The sequence below is a fragment of the Citrus clementina genome, unplaced genomic scaffold (genome assembly GCF_000493195.1).
Source record: "Citrus clementina cultivar Clemenules unplaced genomic scaffold, Citrus_clementina_v1.0 scaffold_9, whole genome shotgun sequence".
Taxonomy (NCBI): Eukaryota; Viridiplantae; Streptophyta; class Magnoliopsida; order Sapindales; family Rutaceae; genus Citrus; species Citrus x clementina.
This window is the reverse complement of record NW_006261964.1, coordinates 24634757-24656703: the sequence shown is the minus strand read 5'-3', so window position 1 is coordinate 24656703 and position 21947 is coordinate 24634757. Positions and strand designations below refer to the sequence as shown.

The 21947-nt window shown below is 34.5% G+C and overlaps 2 protein-coding genes across 2 annotated transcripts; one reads left to right on the top strand and one right to left on the bottom strand.

Annotated features, from left to right (window-relative positions):
* Positions 1–528: 528 nt before the first annotated feature.
* LOC18031282 (protein N-terminal glutamine amidohydrolase) lies at positions 529–3811 on the bottom strand. The gene is made up of 6 exons (XM_006421324.2): positions 3719–3811; positions 3487–3592; positions 3032–3109; positions 2783–2913; positions 1657–1781; positions 529–828 (listed from the first exon to the last, which is right to left on the bottom strand). Exons 1-6 carry the CDS (start codon positions 3772–3774, stop codon positions 668–670), a joined length of 657 nt encoding a protein of 218 aa, XP_006421387.1. The 5' UTR covers positions 3775–3811; the 3' UTR covers positions 529–667.
* Positions 3812–6521: 2710 nt separating this feature from the next.
* Positions 6522–7805, top strand: LOC18031757 (F-box protein At5g49610). Its single transcript, XM_006421321.1, has one exon. It carries the CDS (start codon positions 6522–6524, stop codon positions 7803–7805), a length of 1284 nt encoding a protein of 427 aa, XP_006421384.1.
* The last annotated feature ends 14142 nt before the right edge of the window (positions 7806–21947 follow it).

Here is a 21947-nt window from a genome sequence, read left to right as displayed (position 1 = left end):
TAAACATGAAATTTTTGCTTCTTGTTTCATGTAATTCTACCCACAACTTTCACTCCACTTTGTAAGGGTGTCACAGTATTCTATCAACATCTCATTTTATCTCTTTATTTTCCACGATTTGTTGCTCAATCTTCTCAAACTTTGTATTAGTTATCTTAGAATCCAATTTTGTTAATCTTGTTTTGATATGCAGGCAACCAAAAGATAAATGCATGCGTAAAATTCATTGCAAGATTCTTCTCCTACTCATGTCAAACCCTCTGCAACTTCTTGGATTGTATGGGTGTCTAAAGAGTTTTCTGAGAGAGAAAACATAAGGGTGGGTTAGATTTATATTTTTACCTTTATTGTAATTACAAGAATAAGGGATTTTAAAAGATTAATGAAAGGGTGCTAATAATTCCACTCACTAAAAATAATTAAATCCCACGGAATTCTGTATTGGGAGCTTGTGTGAAATTTTAATAGAAACACACAAGAGACAAGATCATTAAACCACGCAGTAGCAAAGTCAAACAAATACAAAAATGAGAATATATTGGCCTTACATTAAGTTTGGTTTAATGAACAAAAGTTTAATGCACTGTGCAATGGTTTGCAGCAAGTAGTTCGGGTTTATATGTACTGAAGCTGTGAAGCCACATCATAAAGAAAGCAAACCCAAAGTTCATGAAGAAACTTGTGTAAAGAATTCCTCCAGTTGGTTCTCGCTCAACACCACACCAAGTTTGTTAGTATAAACAGCATGTATCAGATCAGGTTCAACATTTACTGAAACTTCATCAGCCCTGATTTCATTGTACTCATTTAAGTTGTGCGCAGTCTTATCTGCACATCATACGCAGGAAACAACCAAAATAAAATCCAAATTTAGAAAACTTCTGCCAATGACTTCACAGAAGTTCAGTAGTAACCACAAAAATCAAATGAGCTAACGCAGAGCCAAACAGATGTGTGGCCGGGGATGGAGAAGACGGATGAGAAGAGCGGAAAATTTAGTTATTGAAAAACATTGTGGATTTAACCAGTCAAAACCACCATAAATTAGTGATTGAAAAACTTCAGTGGATTTTACTGGTTAATACCACCATAAATATCTTTCTCATTCATAATCAATCAGGGGCTCCAAATTTTATTCTTTCAGTTAGCCCTTAATCAATTTATCCCCATCATGAATTACATGGGAGTCTCACTATTGCATATGGATGAATGAATCCAAGCAAGCACAAAAGACACTAACTTTCAAGCTTTCTCCCCTTCTATGTATAATTCTTTCAAGTTGGGCAAATTCAACTGACCAATATCTCTTATTCCAATTTCCCACTATTTCCATCCAAATGGGATGATTCCCTTAAGCTCATATGTGGATGAAGATGATGATTCTAATGCCTTGTATGTGGTGCAAACCGCTCTTCAGCTTGATAATGTTTAACATGGGGACTTCTGCCTTAAATAGTCTAATTTTAATAATTTATTTAGAAGCAGCTCTGGCTACCGTCAATATCAATCAATGCTTTGTGTACAGTGAATCCGATGAAATGTAGTATGCAAGATTTAGGGATGTTAATTAACTTTGCACCAGATCTCACAACTGAAAACTTACCACTAGTAGCTTTAAACCACACAGCAAGATTTGTATAAGATTATAGTGTTTACCTTCAGCAACTATGGGTTCATATGCTGGAGGCTGGGCAATCCAGTTCCCAGCAGAATCTTTCATGTGCCTTCTATCAGATGCAAAGCAACGAAGGAATACTGGAGCATGCACAATTCGGAAGAACCTGATGCCAAGAAGAAATGTCCTTCGATGAAAATCTTATAATCTGATCCTTAGATTTTAGACTATGCCTATATTGATCAACAAGTGAAATATTGAGCTATCTACACAGATGAGAGAACTAAATTATCACTGAATGATAAAACCAGAGGGTCTGTCTGAGAATGGTACAAAGTCACATTGATAATTGTGAAATAAATAGCGTTTGGCAGAAATAATATTACAGCTTCATGAGAATGTTCGCAGAGTATAATTTGGGGCAGGATGGGGTGCAGTGCACGATAACTATAAAAAATTATAGTAAATAAATAAAAACAGCAAATTCAATATTGCAAACATAAAGATCTTTTAAATATTACATTAACGTAAATTAACCCCTGCCCATCCCTGATGATGTGAGGATTGGTCTCAGACCTCTATTAACACCCCAAGATATTCTACCAATTGAACCAACTGGTACACATAAATATTCTAATGATAATGAAAATCAAATAGACTAGTAAATTTAAGAAAGTAATATTATTTACCCAAAAAAGAAATGGAGCTCAGTGCATGATTCACTTAAAATATTCAACAGCCGCCTCAACCATCAAATGAAGTATGTCAAACAAGCTAAGAATGAGAGATGTAATGATTCTTGTGGGACTCTCCCAAGTAGTAGCACGGTAGTCTTCTCTAATGATCAGTTAAAATAAGTAACTGATAAATTCTCTAATGGGCTACAAGGTTGTTCTCAAAGAATTACAGCTAGATTGGAAAATGGGTTCTTATAGTTACAGATTTTGTTATGCTAAATTTTTGAGGAGCAGCAGAAGGATAGGCAAGATGTTTCAATTTATGATTTCATCTATAACACACAATTAAAAGCAAAGATTCTGTCAGATGCAGGTGCTCAAAACTTCTCTACAAGTAAAAGATATAGCTACCATTCAGGTCTACACCCTCCAGCAAACTCAGCATGAATACATTAGCCAAAAAAAAAAAGTGCTGTAGAAAATACATTACCTCTGATACTCGGAAAAGAGCTGAAAAGATGGTTGGATGGTTTCTGACACATAGGGAGCTAAAGGAGAAGGAAATGGAAGACTTGAATCCAAATCCCACACCAAACAAGGAGAGTCACCACCTTTTTTCCTCTGTAAATTCAATGCCATAGATGAAATGCAAAATAATCATTAGTAATCATTCTGCATCACCCGAAAAAGTAAAAGTACCATATCAACTAACTCGCTGCATAAAATATTTAGCTTTCACCTGAACGCAAATGACATGATAATCCCAGAGAACCACACCATCTGCCCTCTGGCTGGCCTTTTGATGCCACAGTGGAATCTAGAATATAATCATTAAAAAAAATAAATATATTAATAAACAAAAAATAAGAACAATCTTATACTAAACCCTACATAACATGACTAATTCCCAACACAGAGATACCTTTTTCCCAGTTCTTTTTGAACCCAGGAAATTGCCAGAACCATGTACTTAGCAAGTAAACAATTATACAAAAATTTTCTAAACAATAATAATAATAGTAGTAGTAGTAGTAATTCAGCTTGTAATTATCATCTTATAATCAACACTTCAATTAAAGACAAGTGGCTGAAGTTCATAAATAATTTGAAAGAAAAAAAAGAATTGATGCCTTTTTATCTTGATCAACTCAAAAGAAGCCTAAAATTGATAGAAGGAAAAGAAAACCTACATGCCTGTTTCTTTTCATTAGAAATGAACACTACAAACAGATCGGATCCGTCGGCCTCAGCTGTTCCATTGGCGCACAATTTCTTGCAGAGCAAGTAAACATTCTCCTCACTGGATGTAATTGAACAAACAATAATCACAATCTTTTTGAAAAGAAAAATTACTAACTAACTAATTAATTATTTATTTGTTTTCATTAATGTGATAAATACATTGAATTTTGAATCAAAACCGTACCAGTAATATGGAGTGTGCTGGAATTGCGAAGAGTCCAAGCTGCTGCTTAATTCCATTTTTTTTAATTTTTCTCTCCCCTCTAATTAAGGAGAGTCCCAGTCTCTGTCAGCTTCTGCCGATGATTTATTACGGTTGTTCCAGCTGAAACGACACCGTTCTAATCGCAGCATGAAACTTCTTTTGCCAGAGGCTGCACCGGCACAACAAGAGAAACGTATTCGGCCCAGTGCTTATTATGGCCTGAGCCCATGATATCTTTTAGATTATTATTATTATTATTATTGTTTTATTTGAATCGTCTCTTGGAACGTTTGACTCATAATTAAAAAGATTTTTTTTTTGTTTTATTCAAGATCATTAAGAAGAAATCTAAATATACTTATATTAATTTAGATTAATTATGAACTCTTTTTTTTTTCTACTAGTATAAATTATTAGATATCAAGTCTATATTATGATTTGAATATTCATACTATTAATTAGATAAATTACTTAATACAAAATAATTTATTTTTTATTTTAATTAAGGGATTAGATTCATTAATTAAGATAAAAATAATAGTTATGAAAATGGATTCCCGCTTGAGTTTTTAACAACTCTCATACCCAATTTATTATTTTAGGGCTAAATCTATTTTACCATTCACAAAAATCTGACAACTGTTTGCCGCTGGTCTAAATTTAAGTTAATTTTGGCCAATTGTTGAAACAATCTATCATTTATATAATTTGCCTCACCCCAAAGTCCTAAAAAATACCAGAAGCACCTTTTTTCCTGTACACTTTTTTCTAGGTCCAATTTTTCAAAGGCTTTAAGTTGACATAAAGCCCCAGTTGGAGAGAATCAATCAAAGGCTTCAATGTGAAAATAAGATGCTTTAGCAAGAGGAGGACTTGTTTATGTAAACCTTTAATCATATCTTTATGGATTATAAATTCATTATATTGTCGGAGCAAGTGTATTTGTTGTCGCGGTATGTATGTTTCCCATTAGATTACATCAAGTGATCCAAATTTGGACCAAAGCAACCTGCTAATGACAATAGCTCACGAGACTGTTAGAACAGGACATTGAAATTGTATTTCAGAGTATCAGGCTATTGTTTGAGGATCACTTCTCGTTTGCACATGGAGTCATCCCAAAATTCTATTATGAAAGGCCTGAGATGAAGTTTACAAGACTGGGTCTAAAAGATTAAAAAAGAATTATTTTCTTATGCATTTAGCAAAATTATTAATTTATCATGTAGCAAAATATTCACGTTGCTTAATTTTTTTTTATAATGTATTATCTTATCAATTTAGCCACATGATGGTCATAAGTCAGGTCAGGATTTTTTTTAATTTATCGAGGTTTTACAGTACTTATAATAATCAGAAATGACAAGCTAAGAATAAGTTTATCAACCAATGGATACCTACTTTCAAAAGTATCCATTGGTTGATGAATATTAATACTACTTCTGTCTAGTTGATTAATATTAACATTAATTTCTCCGGGAATCAGTTTTTGTTGATGAATATTAATGTTAATATTAATTCCTTTCTAAAGATCGGATATATTGTCTTGCTAACCAGTGAGATTTAATTGTTTGTACTCTGGATTATGCGGAAGCTTATTGTTTCTGTAACTGAAATTAATTAGTTTCTGTGAAAGGTGGCAATTTACAGCACCGTGTCCTGTATAATAAGCCCGTCCTAATTGTGTAAAGCTTCTGTCTTCCTTGCAAAATTTGAATTCCTAGTGTACTTCCTCTAATGCAATCTCGGCTGTGAGATTCGTTTGATTTTCTTCTCTTTTTTTTCCTTTTTCTTTAAAGCCAGAGATGTGATTAATTTGATTAGATCATATATATATATATATATATATGGTTACCTATTTATTATAAAATTTAAGTAGATAAGTTTTAGGGTGCATTTGGGATTAAGGTTGAACAGCTGTAGCTACAGTACTAAAGTGTTTGGTAAACATTAGTTACTGTAACTTGAAAGCTATGTTGATATGATTTTTTACTTGTATAATGGAAAATTTATTATATCTTTAATAATTTTATTAAAATTATTATTTAAAATTTACATTCACTGTATATTACTAACTTTTTTTTCATAATTACAATTTTTTTTCCATAACAGCTGTAACTTAAAAGTTATAGCACCTCAATCCCAAACGCATCCTTAGTTCAGTTATTAAAGTCTCTCAGTAAAATTATGGGTGTGGAGGGAATTGAGTTACCATTAAATTATAATTATTAAAGAAAAAAAAAAGAAAAAAAGAACAATGATTTTTAGACAGAAAAGTATGATTTAGTGCTGACAAAAACAACTGCACAACAGATCTGTTTTGTTATCTAATCTTCTGTCAGCCTTTAATTTCTTTAATTTTTTTTAAAAATTGTAGAATTTTAACTATTTCATTTATTCTCTAAAAGCGAGTATTTTTTCAGAGCCCTGGATATTATTTCTCTCCACAATACTCTTTCAGAAATCTTTAAAAGATTGATTTTTCAAGTGACTGAAGTAATAAAAAAAAAAAAAACTATTACTTTCCTGCACAAATAAGGATATGTATTGTTATGACCTTTCCCTACACAAATAAGGAATCGGGTATATCCAAGTCAGAATAGAATTTCCTTTTCCTAAATTTTGTAGACAAAGTAAAGCCCCTTATTTATATCAACACGATCATCGAAAAAGGAAAGCAAAAATAAATCCCAGCCTCATTATATTCGCTAGCTGCTTGTTACCAAAACCCTAAAACAGCAAAACAAAACCCAGGTCAGGTCATTGTTTGGGCATAATAAATATGGTACATCAAAGCATTGGAACGGATATACTTTCGGAGATTTTGTCCCGAGCAACATTGCAAACAGTTGGAAGATGCAGGCTTGTTTCAAAAGAATGCAATGATCTCACTTACCGATCTTATTTCATGCATCTTCACTGTCAGAGAACAAGAACCATCTCCGGGTTTCTTCTGGCTTCTATGATGTCACACAAGCATCCTGCTGAGTTTGTCTCAACGGATAACAATATTCCTAATATTGTGTCACTCAGATTCTTGCCTGGCTGTGCTCGAATTTTGGCCTGCACTAATCAAGGTCTATTGCTTTGTCTGAATAGCAGACCTAAATGTCATCGGATTCCTGAATATTATGTGTGCAAGCCTACCACTAAGGAGTGGCAACAAATACCTAATCCAAAGACTCGATACTTCGCTCGAAATGTGGCTATGATGGTACTTAGATTAGATCCTTTGCGATACAAGATAATTCGTTTATCAGAACCAAGCCACCTTCGAAATCTTAATCGAAAGCATGCATACGAACATTGCTTTTGCTGTGAGGTTTTTGATTCTGAAAGATGGGCTTGGAGGCAACTGGAAGAGATGTACTTCCCATATGATGAAGTATTGACGAGCAAGCCAGCAATTTCAGCATGCGGTGCATTTCACTGGCTGACTTCGGAGAAAAATATTTTGGCATTCAATGCAGATGATGAAACATGGACAATGTTATCGGTGCCTGATGCAGTTAATAATAAAAGCTACTATTTGCAGCTAGCGGGGTATCAAGGAAAACTTGCCTGCCTCCGTAAGGAAAGAGGAAGAGAGGATTGCTTTGAGTTGTGGGTGATGGAAGATTATTTTGGCAAAAAGCTATGGAATAAGAAACATACAGTGAGTACTAAACCGCTTCAAATTGAGGAACGTTTTGTTAGTCCCGAAGCTCTTTATAATGCTGAAAATGCTCTGGTAAGAAGTTATTATGACAGGGTATATTTTTACAAGTTTGCGGATGGAAGTTTTGATGCTGTAAAGTTGAAGAATGGCCACTATGATCAAGGAATTTTTCCATTCCAATCTGATTTCGAACCTAGTAATTTGAGAATTTGTCGACGATTCAAGAATCATCCAAGACAACGACCAAGAAGAAGCCTACAGAGATGCAATGAATTCATTCATCTGCTTGGCTTGGGCTGTCGAAGAGCATTGAATCCAACCCTCATGTTTATATTTTTGCTGCTTATCTTTACTCTATTTTGTTCTGTTCTTGATGAACAAGGTTTTAATGTTAATGTTTCGTTATAAAATTTTTGTGTTATGTGTTGAACATGTGATTGTTGAACATGTGCATGCATGTGGCAAACATTTCTTTATGGCAAACAATTGCATGTGACTAGCATGCAATTTTTTGACTCTTAGCATAAAGTTGTTGAGTAAGTGTGAAACAAAGGTAAGTGTAAGGAATCAACTTTTGACTTTTATGGTAAACAATGCATGTGACTGGCATGCAACTTTTTGACTCTTAGTATAAAGTTGTTGAGTAAGTGGGAAACAAAGGTAAGTGCGAGGAATCAACTTTTGACTTTTATGGCAAACAATTGCATGTGACTGGCATGCAACTTTTTGACTCTTAGTAAAAAGTTGTTGAGTAAGTGGGAAACAAAGGTAAGTGCGAGGAATCAACTTTTGACTTTGGCACCAAAGTGGAAAAGTTGAGTAGAAATTTATATTATTTTAATGCCCACCATTGTTGATTTTTTGGACATGGCTTGGCCTACAAATAGAGGCCTCATTTGCCCTCTTCATTCATCTCATTTTCTCTAATTCTAGTGAGAGTACCAAGAGGTGTAAGTTGAGAGTGTTAAGAGCTTTGAGTTCTAGTTCTAGTGTTTTGAGAGTTTGAGTGTATTGAAGTTGTGGGCTGTGAGACAAAATACTACAATACTTATAACTCATTTTCACTAGAAAAATATTTCCTTCTGTCTTCACCCGTGGATGTAGGCTAAAAGTCGAACAACGTAAATTCTGGTGTCTCTGTGTAATCATTATTTCTCAATTTCACTTTAATTGCATATCTGCTACATTGCCGAATTTCCAGAAAGTGGTATCAGAGCCTTTGGTTGCATTTGTGGAGTCAGATACTGTTCACGTATATGGTACTATTCACGCATACGATACTATTCACGTATACTAAACTATTCACGTAGAACAATAGAAGCGATCCAATAATTCTGCGGTGCAAAGCAGGGAATAATGGTATGAGTGGAAGTAATTGTGTGGGCTTGTACATGTCTAGGAAAGTTCTGTCACAAAGGCAATAAGAGCCTAAGGAGTATGATTTTAAGTGGGACCGCTGTGACCCCTCCAGTCTTTCCTCTTTCCTGATGTGCATTTTCACACTTGTGATTACTCATAACTATTCAAGAAGGTACACTAATTTGTGTACAATATTAACAAAATGGTAGCAAAGTTTGAGATTGAAAAGTTCAACAAGAGCAATTTCTCGTTGTGGAAAATGAAAATATGAGCAATCTTGAGGAAAAATAATTACTTAAAAGCAATTGGAGAAAGGCCGGCAGAAATCACTGATGACAAGTAGATTGAGATAGATGACAATACAATTGCTGATCTACACCTGGCACTTATAAATAGGGTGTTATCCAATGTGGCGGAAGAAAAGACAGCAAAGGGTATTTGGGATACTCTCACAAAACTATACGAGTTTAAGTCACTATACAACAAAATTTTCTCAAAGAGAAGACTTTATACTCTTCGAATGGCGGAAACCATAATGGTAACCGACCATATCAGCACTCTGAAAACTCTATTTTTAGCACTTACGACGTTGGGGTATAAAATAGAGGAAATTGAACGTGTAGAGCTTTTACTTCAAAGTCTATATGATCAACTCATTATCAACCTGACGAATAATATCCTCACAGAGTACCTAGTCTTTGATGATGTTGCAGCCTCTGTATTAGAAAGAAGAGAGTAGGCGCAAGAATAAGGAAGACATGTAAGCAAGTTCGCTGTAAGCGGAAGCGCTAACGATGGTGAGAGGGAGATCAGCAGAATGTGGTCCCGATGGGAGTCATAATCATGGTAGATCAAAGTTAAGAAGTAAGAAGAAGATTAAATATTACAAAGTGTGGCAAAATGGGGTATGTCAAGAAAGAGTATTGGAGTAACCAGAAGAGAAGAGAGGGTAAAGATCCTGAGTAATAAAATATTCAAGGGTGTGTAGCAAGTACCTTAGATGATAGCGACGTTTTATACAGCAAGGGAGCAATGGTTGCAGAAGGCAGAAAATAATTATATGACGTCTGGCTTATAGACTCAGCAGCTACCTAGCACATTACCTCTCGGAGAGAATAGTTCCACAAATATGAACCTATTTCAAGAGGATCTGTATATATGGTGATTACCATGTCTTGGAGATCGCTAGTGTTGGTACTGTCAAAATAAAAATGTTTAATGATACAATTCGCACTATTCAGAAGGTATGACATGTTAAACACCTTAAGAAAAATTTATTGTCTTTAGGACAAATAGATAGTCTTGGCTGCAAGATTCACGTGGAAAATGAAATCATAAAGATTGTCAAAGTTGTGCTTGTATTAATGAAGGCGGAAAATATCAGTGCCAATCTAATCATGCTTAAAGGGGAAACACTACAGGAAGTTAATGCGTGTGTCACATCAAATGGAGAAGAATCAACGATGATGTGGCATCTCAAACTTGGCCACATGTCGAAACAAGGTTTGAAGATTCTCTATGGATGAAAATTGCTTCTAGGGCTCAAATCGGTGAACTTACCGTTTTGCGAGCACTGTATTACAAGTAAGCAATATAGATTGAAGTTTAGTAGGTCTGACGCCAGAAGTAAATGCATTCTAAACTTGGTTCATTCAGATGTTTGAGAATTGCCAGATAAGTCCCTAAGAGGTGCAAAGTACATGTTGACTTTCATTGATGATTATTCCAGGAAATATTGGGTGTATCCAATCAAGAAAAAGTCAGATGTATTTCTAGTGTTCAAGGAGTACAAAGCACGGGTAGAACTTGAATTCGGGAAAACGATCAAGTGTTTGAGGACAGATAATGGTGGAAAGTATACAGACAACGAGTCTCTTACATATTATAGGAAAGAAGGTATTCAGAGACAGTTCATAATGGCATACACTCCTCAATAGAAAAAAATGGTTGAGCGGATGAATAGAACTCTTACATAAAAGATAAGAGCCATGTTGAGGACTGCTGGTCTACCAAACTCATTTTGGGCAGAAGCAGCCAGAACCGCCTATTATGTGGTGAATCGATCGTCATCTACAACAATTAGGTTGAAGACACCGATAGAGATGTGGACTGGGAAGCCAACTGATTATTGTTATTTACATGCATTTGGATGTCCTGTGTACATGATGTACAATGTCCAAGAAAGAACAAAGCTGGTCCAAAATCCAGGAGATGTATCTTCTTGAGATATGCTGATGGAGTGAAAGGGTATCATCTGTGGGATCCTAGTGCCCACAAGATTGTCATTAGCAGGGATGTTATTTTTGTAAAATATCAACTACAAAGAAAAGATGGGGATGATAGCACTATAAAAGAAAAGTCAGAGACTGTACTGGTATATGTGGAAAATAATCTGGAAAAAGAAGATTCAGATTCTTCTGAAGCAGCACCAGAGCTTGAGAAACAAGAACTAGTCGAGTCCGAGGCAATAGAAGTTCGTCGATTAACTCGAGAGAGACCACCACTGGTATGACACTCATAGTATGTTATAGAGATCAATGTTGCATACTGTCTTCTAGCAAAGGATTGAAAGCCATCAACTTTCCATGAAACTTTAAATAGCTTGGATGTTTCTTTGTGTATGATAACAATGTAAGAAGAAATTGAATCCCTACACAAGAATAAGACATGGAAACTTGTACTACTACCATATGGTAGAAAAGCCATTAGTAACAAATGGGTCTACAAGATCAAATAATAATGGCAATGATCAAGTAGAGAGGTATTGTGAAAGATTGGTGGTAAAATGATATGCTCTGTTTTGACTTCAACGAGATATTTTCTCCGGTAGTTCAACTTACAACAGTTAAAATAATCTTGGCAATGTGTGCTATATTTGATCTACATCTAGAGTAGATAAATGTGAAAACTACATTTTTTCATGGAGAACTTAAAGAAGATATTTATATGCTCTAACCAAAAGGTTTTGCTGAAACATTCAAGGAGAACTTGGTTTGCAAATTGAACAAATCTCTATACGGTCTGAAACAGACGCTGAGGTATTGGCATTAGAGATTTGATTCCTTCATCATGAGTCTTAAATACAACAGACTCAGTTCAGACCATTGTGTATACTACAAGAGGTGTGAGAGTAATGATTTTATCATTTTGCTGTTATATGTGGATGACATGTTAGTAGCAGGCCCTAACAAAGATCGAGTCCAAGAATTAAAGGCACAATTGGCTAGAGAGTTTGAAATGAAAGACTTGGGACTAGCAAACAAGATTGTAGGGATGCAAATTCATCGAGACAGACATAATAGGAAGATTTGGCTTTCTTAGAAGAATTACTTAAAGAAAATCTTGCAACTCTTCAACATGCAAGATTGTAAGCCAATTTCTACCACACTTCCTGTTAATTTCAAGTTATCCTCAAGTTTCTGTCTTAACAATGAAGGAGAGAGGAAAGAGATGTCTTGAGTACCGTATGCATCAGCAGTGGGAAGTTTGATGTTCGCTATTATATGCACTAGTTCAGATATTGCACAAACAGTGGGAGTGGTTAGTAGGTATATGACGAATCCAGGTGGAGAGCATTAGAAAACTGTAAAGAGAATTATGAGATACATCAGAGGATCCTCAGATGTCACAGTATGTTATAGAGGATCAGAGTTTATTGTCAGGGGCTATGTGGATTCAAATTTTGCAGAAGACCTTGATAAAACGAAATCTGCTACTAGCTATGTGTTACACTTGTAGGAGGAGATGTAAGCTGGGTTTTAAAATTGCAGACTGTTGTGGCTTTATTTACAACATAAGCAGAATACATGGCAGCAACATAAGATTGCAAGGAAGCTAGTTAGATACAGAGGTTATTGGAGGAGCTCGAGCACATATAAGGGAAAATTCATGTATTTTGTGATAGTCAAAGCGCCTTACACATTGCAAGGAATCCAGCCTTTCATTTCAGGACAAAGCACATATGGGTACAATACCACTTCGTTCAAGAAGTAACGGATGACAAAAGTGTGTATTTACAGAAAATCTATACCAAGGAGAGCCTCACAGTTGTTTTAACCAAGCTAATTAATGCTGATAAGTTTGTATAGAGTAGATCCTCTTGTGGCCTATCAGAGACGTAAGCAACATAACAATGACGAAGAAAAAAAGGATGGTGTGGAGACATGATTGGTCCTTAATTAAGTCTCCATGTGGGAGAATTGTTGAACATGTGCATGCATGTGGCAAACAATTGCATGTGACTAGTATGCAACTTTTTGACTCTTGATATAAAGTTGTTAAGTAAATGGGAAACAAAGGTAAATGAGAAAAATCAACTTTTGACTTGCCACCAAAGTGGAAAAGTTGAGTAGAAATTTATATTATTTTAATGCCACTACAACAAAAACATGTATTAGCGAGGGACATAATCCGTTGATAAATATAAAAATTCCTTCGGTAATACATATTACCAAGGGAAAATGTCCATCAAAGTCCGTCGTGAAAACGCCTGTCGTGAATACTGTAATTCCCACAGTGCCTCAGAAAAATGGATTATTACAGAGGGAAATATCCCTCACAGAGAGCAAATACTTCCGTCGGAATTTTTATTCAAACGATGAATAAAAATATTGCCTCGGGACATATTTTCTCGGTAACGGCATATTTCCAATGGAATATATCCGTCCGTAAAAATTTGTAACCCTTGCAAAAAGGAGACTCCAACCATATTTTGAACCCTCGGAATATTGGATAGTCCCTTGGAAATATAGAATTTTTTTGCCATTACGTTAATCAATTTGTACATGAATTATACAATCAAAGTGTAATAAAATTAAAACAATTACTAAAAGAAATCTAATAAGTTCATTATCAAAATAATAATCCAGCACATGTAACAAAGATAAATGTAATTCATTCATTGTTCAACTTCATATACATAAAATGATTATTCATCTTCATTTGGTCTTACACTTCAAGAAGTTGGATTATACATTCTTACTTCTCAAATATTCCATCAAATATTCTGCTCATCACTTTGCAATTTGTTCCTCATCTTCATAATCTACAATAAGATCCTGCATTATTGGAAACCATGTTGATAGTATTTAGTTATCAACATAATTGAAAACTATATTAATAGTATGCTAGTACTCTTTTAGCGTATAACAATTATCAAGCAAGCATAGGGAATTTCACAATTTTCCATAGCAACGGTAATAAACTATTCTAAATGTGTATCAATCATGTTCGATTACTCCAAATTTTCTTAAGTTAAATCCTCTTCGATTACTCCAAATTTACTTAAGTCAAATCCTCTGTAGAGGCACTGTCAAACTAATTCATGAGTGAATCTGGATTCTATTTTGATGCATGAGATCATAAAATAGTTAATGAACTATGCAAAATATGATTTTTAACTATGATAAATACACATGACCAGAATATGTAACAATAATTGTCCAGCACACATACCTTTAATTTCTACAAACGTGCTCCTTGATACAAGTGTAGAGTCCTCAATCTGCCTTAAAAAAATCTACATGCATAAACTTTAACCATCAATAAAATTTTTAAGTCATTTATCTGCGTCAAGTTTAAGGACATTTCAGGCACATACATCTTCATTTGGCTAAAATATGGAGCAAAATAAACAAACTAAAATTACCATATGCAGCTTTTAACATGTTCAAGAAATGTATATGTCAAAACCCCATCTGGCTATATATTTTACATATATTAATTAGGCCAAACGGAGGAAGAAGTATGCAACACTTTTAGCCTGCAAAAACTTCGTTACATTTATGTTTGCTTAAAACGTAAAAGAACTAACTTAAAAAAAAAATTGAAAAAGAAAAGAAGGAAATAAAACAATATAGATTGACATCTCACCTTTGCGTCAGTGATTAATATTAGAAAGTTGAACGCCTTCTTGAAATTCACTTTATCTCTGTAACAAGGGATTAGGCCATAATAATTTAATGTCATATACTTGAATTAAACATGAACTTAACCTGAACAGAAGTAACATTTGAAACTTCAATCACGAATCCTCAGCAATTTGCTTGAACATTTTACTTAGTTAATGCAAGGTTTCTCAATTTCAACAATAGGCCACTGTAATAATTGTTTCCCATATTTATCTTGCTAAAGTTTACTGGGAATTGCCAGCAAAATTAGTCCAAAAACAGAGTTTTTAAATATAAACTTCAAAAGCTAGTCAACAGTTCTAACTAGTTTAAATAGAATTTAAAGCCAAATTACATGTACTTCAGTCATAAACCATTAAAATGAATCAATAAGTAATCAAACTTTCAGCTTATATTCAATAAACCACGTGCGCACATTCAATTCATATGGCATTATCCCAATGAAATGAGCGCGAATGTAACATATATCTTCCTAGTGTAAGTATCAGTTTCAGGGATTGGGTATCCTCAGAAATCCACATCCCCTCCCCTCAAGTAATTACGACAGGGACAAGGAGGGTATGGGGACATAAGTAGAATCGGGGATGGAAATGAAAATGTCGATCCTCCCCTCCCCCCAAATTACCATCCCTAATAACAATAGGATTTTACAACTTCAAAATATCCTATTATACACTAGAAGCTATCAAACTAATGATGGTCATAATCTGAATATAAAAAATTGAAAAAATATCAAAATAAGAAAAATCACAAAAGATGTTGAAACCAGAATATCAGAGAAATCAAGAGCTTGATTTCTATGGGCTCATTATCGATAACCGAGATAAAGTTTTTCCTCTCAATTAAGCCTAGAACTCCTGCAGTCTTTGAAAATAAAATTTAATTTTTATTATCCAAGCTACAAACAAACAAAATCTTCATGTAAAATATAAATTTTGGATGTTTAAAAACTAACCTGTCACCAGGAGGTGATGATCCAGCCGTATAAGGAACAGAGACGGCAGCTCTCTTGATAGCAGAAACTAAAGCAACAATAATGGGAGGAGAAGAAGAATTAGCCCTCGAATTCATCCAAGTAGGTTTGAAAAAAGGGGGGAAAGAAACAAAATTAACAATACAAATAGTCCAAATCACAATTAGAATTCATCTAAATCAAAGCTATACATGCATTACGAAAGTATCAAAAAATTAATTGTTACAATAAAAGGCATGGGATTTTATTACATAGCGTTAGGTGCATCTTGATGTCATCTAGGACTTCAAATCAAACGCACTACCTTTAATTGGGCAATCCCAACTTCTGGCAGTTCTTTAAATCGCTCAGACCCGACATGATTTGCAACAAAACCATCGGAACTCCGCCACCGTCGATCTACGAAATTGATGGTATATTTTCATCATTCTCATCGGAGCAAATTAAGGGATTTTGATGGAGGTCAAGAATTTCATTTCTATAATTCACTTTCTTTACCTCAATTTGGAGACGATTTCCTTAAACAATTGCAAAATGTTTACTCGTGGATGTTGGGGGGAATCACAAAGTGGTGAGCTAAAGCATGATATGGGTGTCATCGTTCGATATTAAAATCAAAAATAAAAAAATAAAAAAATTTCTATTTCCTAGGGCACAATGGTGTCGTTGCTCCAAATTTTGGCGCTATAATACCCGCCAAAACAAATTCACTTTTCCGAGAGATTTTTGTTATTTTTTCCGAGGGAAATATTACCGTAGGTAATAATATGTGCATTTTTCTCTAATTACCTACGAAACTTTAAAGTCCCTCAGAATCAGGCTATTGACCTAGGGATTTTGAGGTCCCTCGAAAATAAAGGGTCGTTAATATACATTTTTGTTGTAGTGTGCCCACTATTGTTGATTTTTTGGACATGGCTTGACCTATAAATAGAGGTCTCATTTGCGCTCTTCATTCATCCCGTTTTCTCTAATTCTAGTGAGAGTGCCAAGAGGTGTAAGTTGAGAGTGTTGAGAACTTTGAGTTCTAGTTCTAGTGTTTTGAGAGTTTAGGTATATTGGAGTTTTGGATTGTGAGATAAAATATTACAATACTCATGGGCGGACCCAATTAAGGCTCAGGAGGGACTTCAGCCCCCCTGGACCATTAAGTTTTCTTTTAAATGTACCCCAAATCCCTTATGAATATGTTAGATAAAACAATTTGGACACATTTTTCATATATTAAAAGCCTTGTGGTTCAATGGTAAGAGTGTTATTTAATGATTTTAAAACCTTGGTTCAAATCTCATTAGTCACATTATTTTATTTTTTTAAATATTTTGTGGAAACTACTTCAAAAAATAATATTTTCACGCATTTAAAATACTACTTCAAAAAATGATATTTTCACGCATTTAAAAATAATAATTTATTACTATTATTATTTAGAATTTAAAAAAACTAATAAAATTTGAGTTTATAAGACTTAAAATGTATTCGAGTGAACATTAAAAAAATCTAAGTTAAATAAAATATTTTAAACTAAGCCCCCCCTCATTTTAGTTTCTGGGTCCGCCACTGACAATACTTATAACTCTTTTTCATTAGTAAAATATTTCTCTTCGCCCATAGATATAAGTTAAAAGCCGAACCACGTAAATTCTAGTGTCCATGTGTGATCATTATTTCTCAATTTCACTTTAGTTGCGTGTCTGCTGCACCGTTGAATTTCCAACATTATGTTGATTAAAAAAAAAATCCAAACTTTAACCTCTTTTTGCATTACTACAATTGGATAAGATCTCGATTTGCTTCCAAACGAAAAAGTTCAAATTTTATTCCAAAAAAAAAACCAAATAATCGGGAGCATGTTAAAAAAGAGGGACTAAACAATTACAGTGCAGTACTTGCCTGCACAAATAAGGATTATATTGTCAGGATAAAACATTTTCCCTCCCTGTCCCTGAGTCCTCAAATTAGATGCAAACAATTAAGAGCAGAGAGTTTGCTAACGATAACAGAGAGAAAGAGCTCTTCAGGAAAACATTAATGCAAACAATTGAAAGCATATAGTTTGCTAAGGATGAACTAAGCAATTGAGAGCATATATTCTTTTGCTTTGGCTTAAAACCCGGATTTGAAATTTTCAGTCTTGTGCAGTCATATTTTGTGATACATGATGAAATGTGCATAATTATCCAGTTCATCCTTTGCCAGAATTACAAAGATAATTGTGCCCTGTTTGTATCATATTTGCATTGCTGTTTCTACTGTCTGAATCTCAAAAATGCCAAAAAAAAAAAAAAAGGAAAACAATGTTCAGTCGGTTTATCACAAAATAATTTATGAAAACAATGAACCTGTTGCTTGATTAAAGGAGAATGCAAAATCAACGAAATCCCTTACTATTTTTTCTCTCTTCTCTTAGATTAAATAAGATTGCAATCAATATTTTAACTTTTGTCACTTGCTAATCATCTCTGCCCAATTTCTGTCTTATATGTTCATGTCTCACCCGGTTTTCAATCTTTGAACATAAGTCCAGAGCATATCAACAAAACACAGGAAAATCATTTAATAAAAATAATTCTATTAGCCAAGATCATTCCATTTGACAGTTCATATGCCATCAGTACCAGTGAAGTGATCTTTTGAATCTCTGCAATCATTCCTCGGTGCAAATTTTTCTTATCAGCAAAAGCTCAGAGAAATATCATGGATTTGAGTTGTTAATAAGTATTATGACAACTCAGAGAAAAACGGTACAGATTTGAAGAATGTAATAAACAGTTTCAGGGTTTTCGATGGCACAATATTAAGGGATGTACCATTTCATAATGCTTGTAACTTTAACTATAATGGACAGTGAGCTCAGAGAAACTTGATGTGTGGAAAATTGGCACAAAAACAATTAAGCTAGGTATATAAGGAAAACACAAAGAAATCAAAGATCCTTCTGCGTGGACTTGTAATCTTACCCGGCTTACCAATTTAGTTTATTTAGATTTGCATTGAAGGAAGAGCTATCTCACATCCATAATAAGGTTCAAATTTTTTGTACGCCGATTTATTGCTTAGCCATCTTATTATTATAAGCTATCTTGCTGAGAGTGTTGGTTAAAAAACATTTTGCAGTGGAAATATTTTGATCGCAATTATTATACAACATATATAATTATTATAATCTAGAAATTGTATTTGTACTTTTACTTTTTAGTAGTAATAATTTAGGTTCCGAAGTCACGATCAATTGCTACCAATGTTATTAGATCATGATCTGTCACCAACGATCTTTTAAGTTATAACTCAAGTTTGATCCGCACTTGACATGTGGTGCATTTATCATTAATAAACGCAACTAGCAATATAAAACTTTTTCTCTCAAAGTTAAAGAGAATTTTTTTTAATCTATTTTGTATATTGTAGCTTCTCGATTATTTTGTGGAAAAACAAGCATTTTTTTATTTTATCTCTTTCTAATTCTATTAAACAAAAAAATATTTGATTTAAATTAAAAGATAATATAAAGTCAAAAGTGGCAGAGCTTGTTATAGGAGCCCACCTTGTAAAATATCTTTCAACTTTCTCTTAAACCAAAAGCTGTCTTTCTAGAGTCATTCTTCTCACCAACTTGTTTGGACTTCCTTGGCTTCTTGGATGTTCTCTGAGTGGTGTTTTGGCTCATTCTTTTTGATGTGACAGAGAACAAAATCGAGTGCTTTATGCAAATATTGTTTCCCCAACAAAGCTGGAGTAATAGTAAATTCATGCATGATCTATCCCCATTCTCTTCAGTGTTTCTATCACTTTCATACTTAAATCTTTTCTTGAATCCTAAAATCTGAACATCAGAGCAGTGAGCAAGAATAAGGTTGGTGTTGTGCGCGGAATGCGGAATCAAGCGCACCGAATAATCTCAAAAAAATAAAGGACACAAGAATTACGTGGTTCGGCAATATGCCTACGTCCACGGGAGTAAGAGAAAAATAATTGTATTATTAACAAATTTGAGTAAAGAAACCTCATTTTCCCAGCACCCAAATACATCCAGTACTCTCACACACTCTCTCTAATTGCTCACACTCTCAGAACTCTCAAAAGTTTAGAAACTTATAAGCTTAACAAATTTTAGGGATGCTTAGAATGAATGATCGCTCCTCTATTTATAGTTGAGCCTTGCCATTTTCAAAGCAAAAGTTTTGAGCTCCTTTTAAATTGTCAAGGGTCGGTGCCAACTTTGGCCAATTTTTCAACATGTTTTGTCATTTCTCCAAAGCTTGCATGCTAGCTGTGTGTTTGTTGAAAAAGTTGGCTTTGGTTGCTGACTTTTCAATAATTCTCCATCTCGGCGAAGATTTGTCCAAATCTAAACCGACTATCAACGAACCATCATCCCCAAAGTGGTTGCATCTCTGTGACTGCCTACGTACCCAAAATTTAGGATCAAGGCAACCGTAGTTCAAAATTCTCCAAATTTAATGCATTCGAAGAATTTGAATTATTTTCAAGCAATGTTGAAACTTAATTCCAGAAATCATCTTTGTCAATATATCTAATGGGTTATCCTTGGTATTAATCTTTTTCAACAACACATCACCACCCTCGATAATTTCCCTCACATAATGATATTTCACATCTATGTGCTTCGTCCGAGCATGATATGTTTAATTCTTCGCGAGGAATATCGCACTTTGATTATCACAAAAGACTACAATGTTCTCTTGGATTACTCCTAAATCACCTAACAAGCCTTTCTAGATAACTTCCTTTACAGCTTCAGTTGCTGCCGTGTACTCTGCTTCCGTAGTGGACAGAGCAATTTTCGATTGTAAAATCAAGCTCCAGCTAATGGGACATCCACCCAATGTGAATACGTAGCTCGTTGTTGATCTTCGCTTATCTATGTTTCCGGCGAAATCAGAATTACAATACCCAACATATTGTTGACCATAATCCTCATTGAATAATAACCCAACATCAACTGTCCAATACAGATATCGGAGAATCCACTTCACTGCAAGCTAGTGATTTTTACTCAGATTGTGCATGTATCTACTAACCATGCTCACTGCTTGAGATATATCGGGCCTCGTGTATACTATAGTATACATAAGACTACTTACAACATTAGCATATGGAACACGAGCCATGTAATTGCGCTCCTCTTGAGATGTAGGACATGAAGAAGAGCTTAATTTGAAAGGAGGAGCTAGAGGTGTGCATACCGATTTAATTTTGTCATCCATATCGAATCTTTCTAGCACTTTCTTCAAATAAGACTTTTGAGTCAACCATACGCTCCTATTCTTCTTGTCTCTACAAATCTACATTCCAAGTATTATTTGTGCATCACCTAAGTCTTTTATCTCGAACTCAGAAGGCAACTGCTTCTTTAATCTTTCGATCTTATCTCTATTCTTCGAAACTATAAGCATTTCGTCGACATAGAGTAACAAATAGATGAAAGCTCCGTCTAGTAGTCTTTTAAAGTAAACACAATGCTTGTGTTCACTTTTGGTGAATTTCTACCCTTGTAAAAATTGATCAAATCTTTTGTACCACTACCTTGGCAATTGCTTCAGTCCGTACAAATATTTAATCAACCTACACACATGATTCTCTTTTCCAGCAACTTTGAAACCAAAAGGCTGAGTCATATAGATTTCTTCCTCCAAATCTACATGTAAGAACATCGTCTTAACATCTAATTGAGCCAACTCTAACTCATATGAATGGAAGTATATTTTACAACTGGAGAGAAAACTTCATTGTAGTCAATACCTTCTTTCTGAGCAAAACCTTTTGCAACGAGCCTTGTCTTGTATCGAGGAGGTGATTGATTCGAAGATCCTTTCTTCTTGGTGTAGACCCATTTATTGCCAATAGCTTTTTTCTCTTTTGGTAACTCCATAAGTTCCCAAGTCTGGTTTTGATAGAGAGATTTCATCTCTTCTTCCATAACTAAATTTCATTGGTCACTTTCACTACTTCGTAATGCTTCACTGAAAGCGTTGGGGATATCATCATCAATAACTGGAAGTGCATAGGCTACCATAATGTCTTTAGTAAGTTCTCCCAGTTTCTTTATCTCTCTTCTTGGCTTCCTTATTGCTATAAAATCATCATTATCTACATCATCAATTGTTTCTTCATTTTGTGGGACATAAGAAGAAATAACCTCTTATTCAACTCTAGGTGTCACTTCCATAGTTAAATCCTTCTCTGATGTAGAATTAATTGGTACATATGGAATTGCATTAAACTCCACCCGCTGCAATACCTCTGTGGTCTTGTTCTCCACCTTTTGAAAACTTGAAACTTTCATCA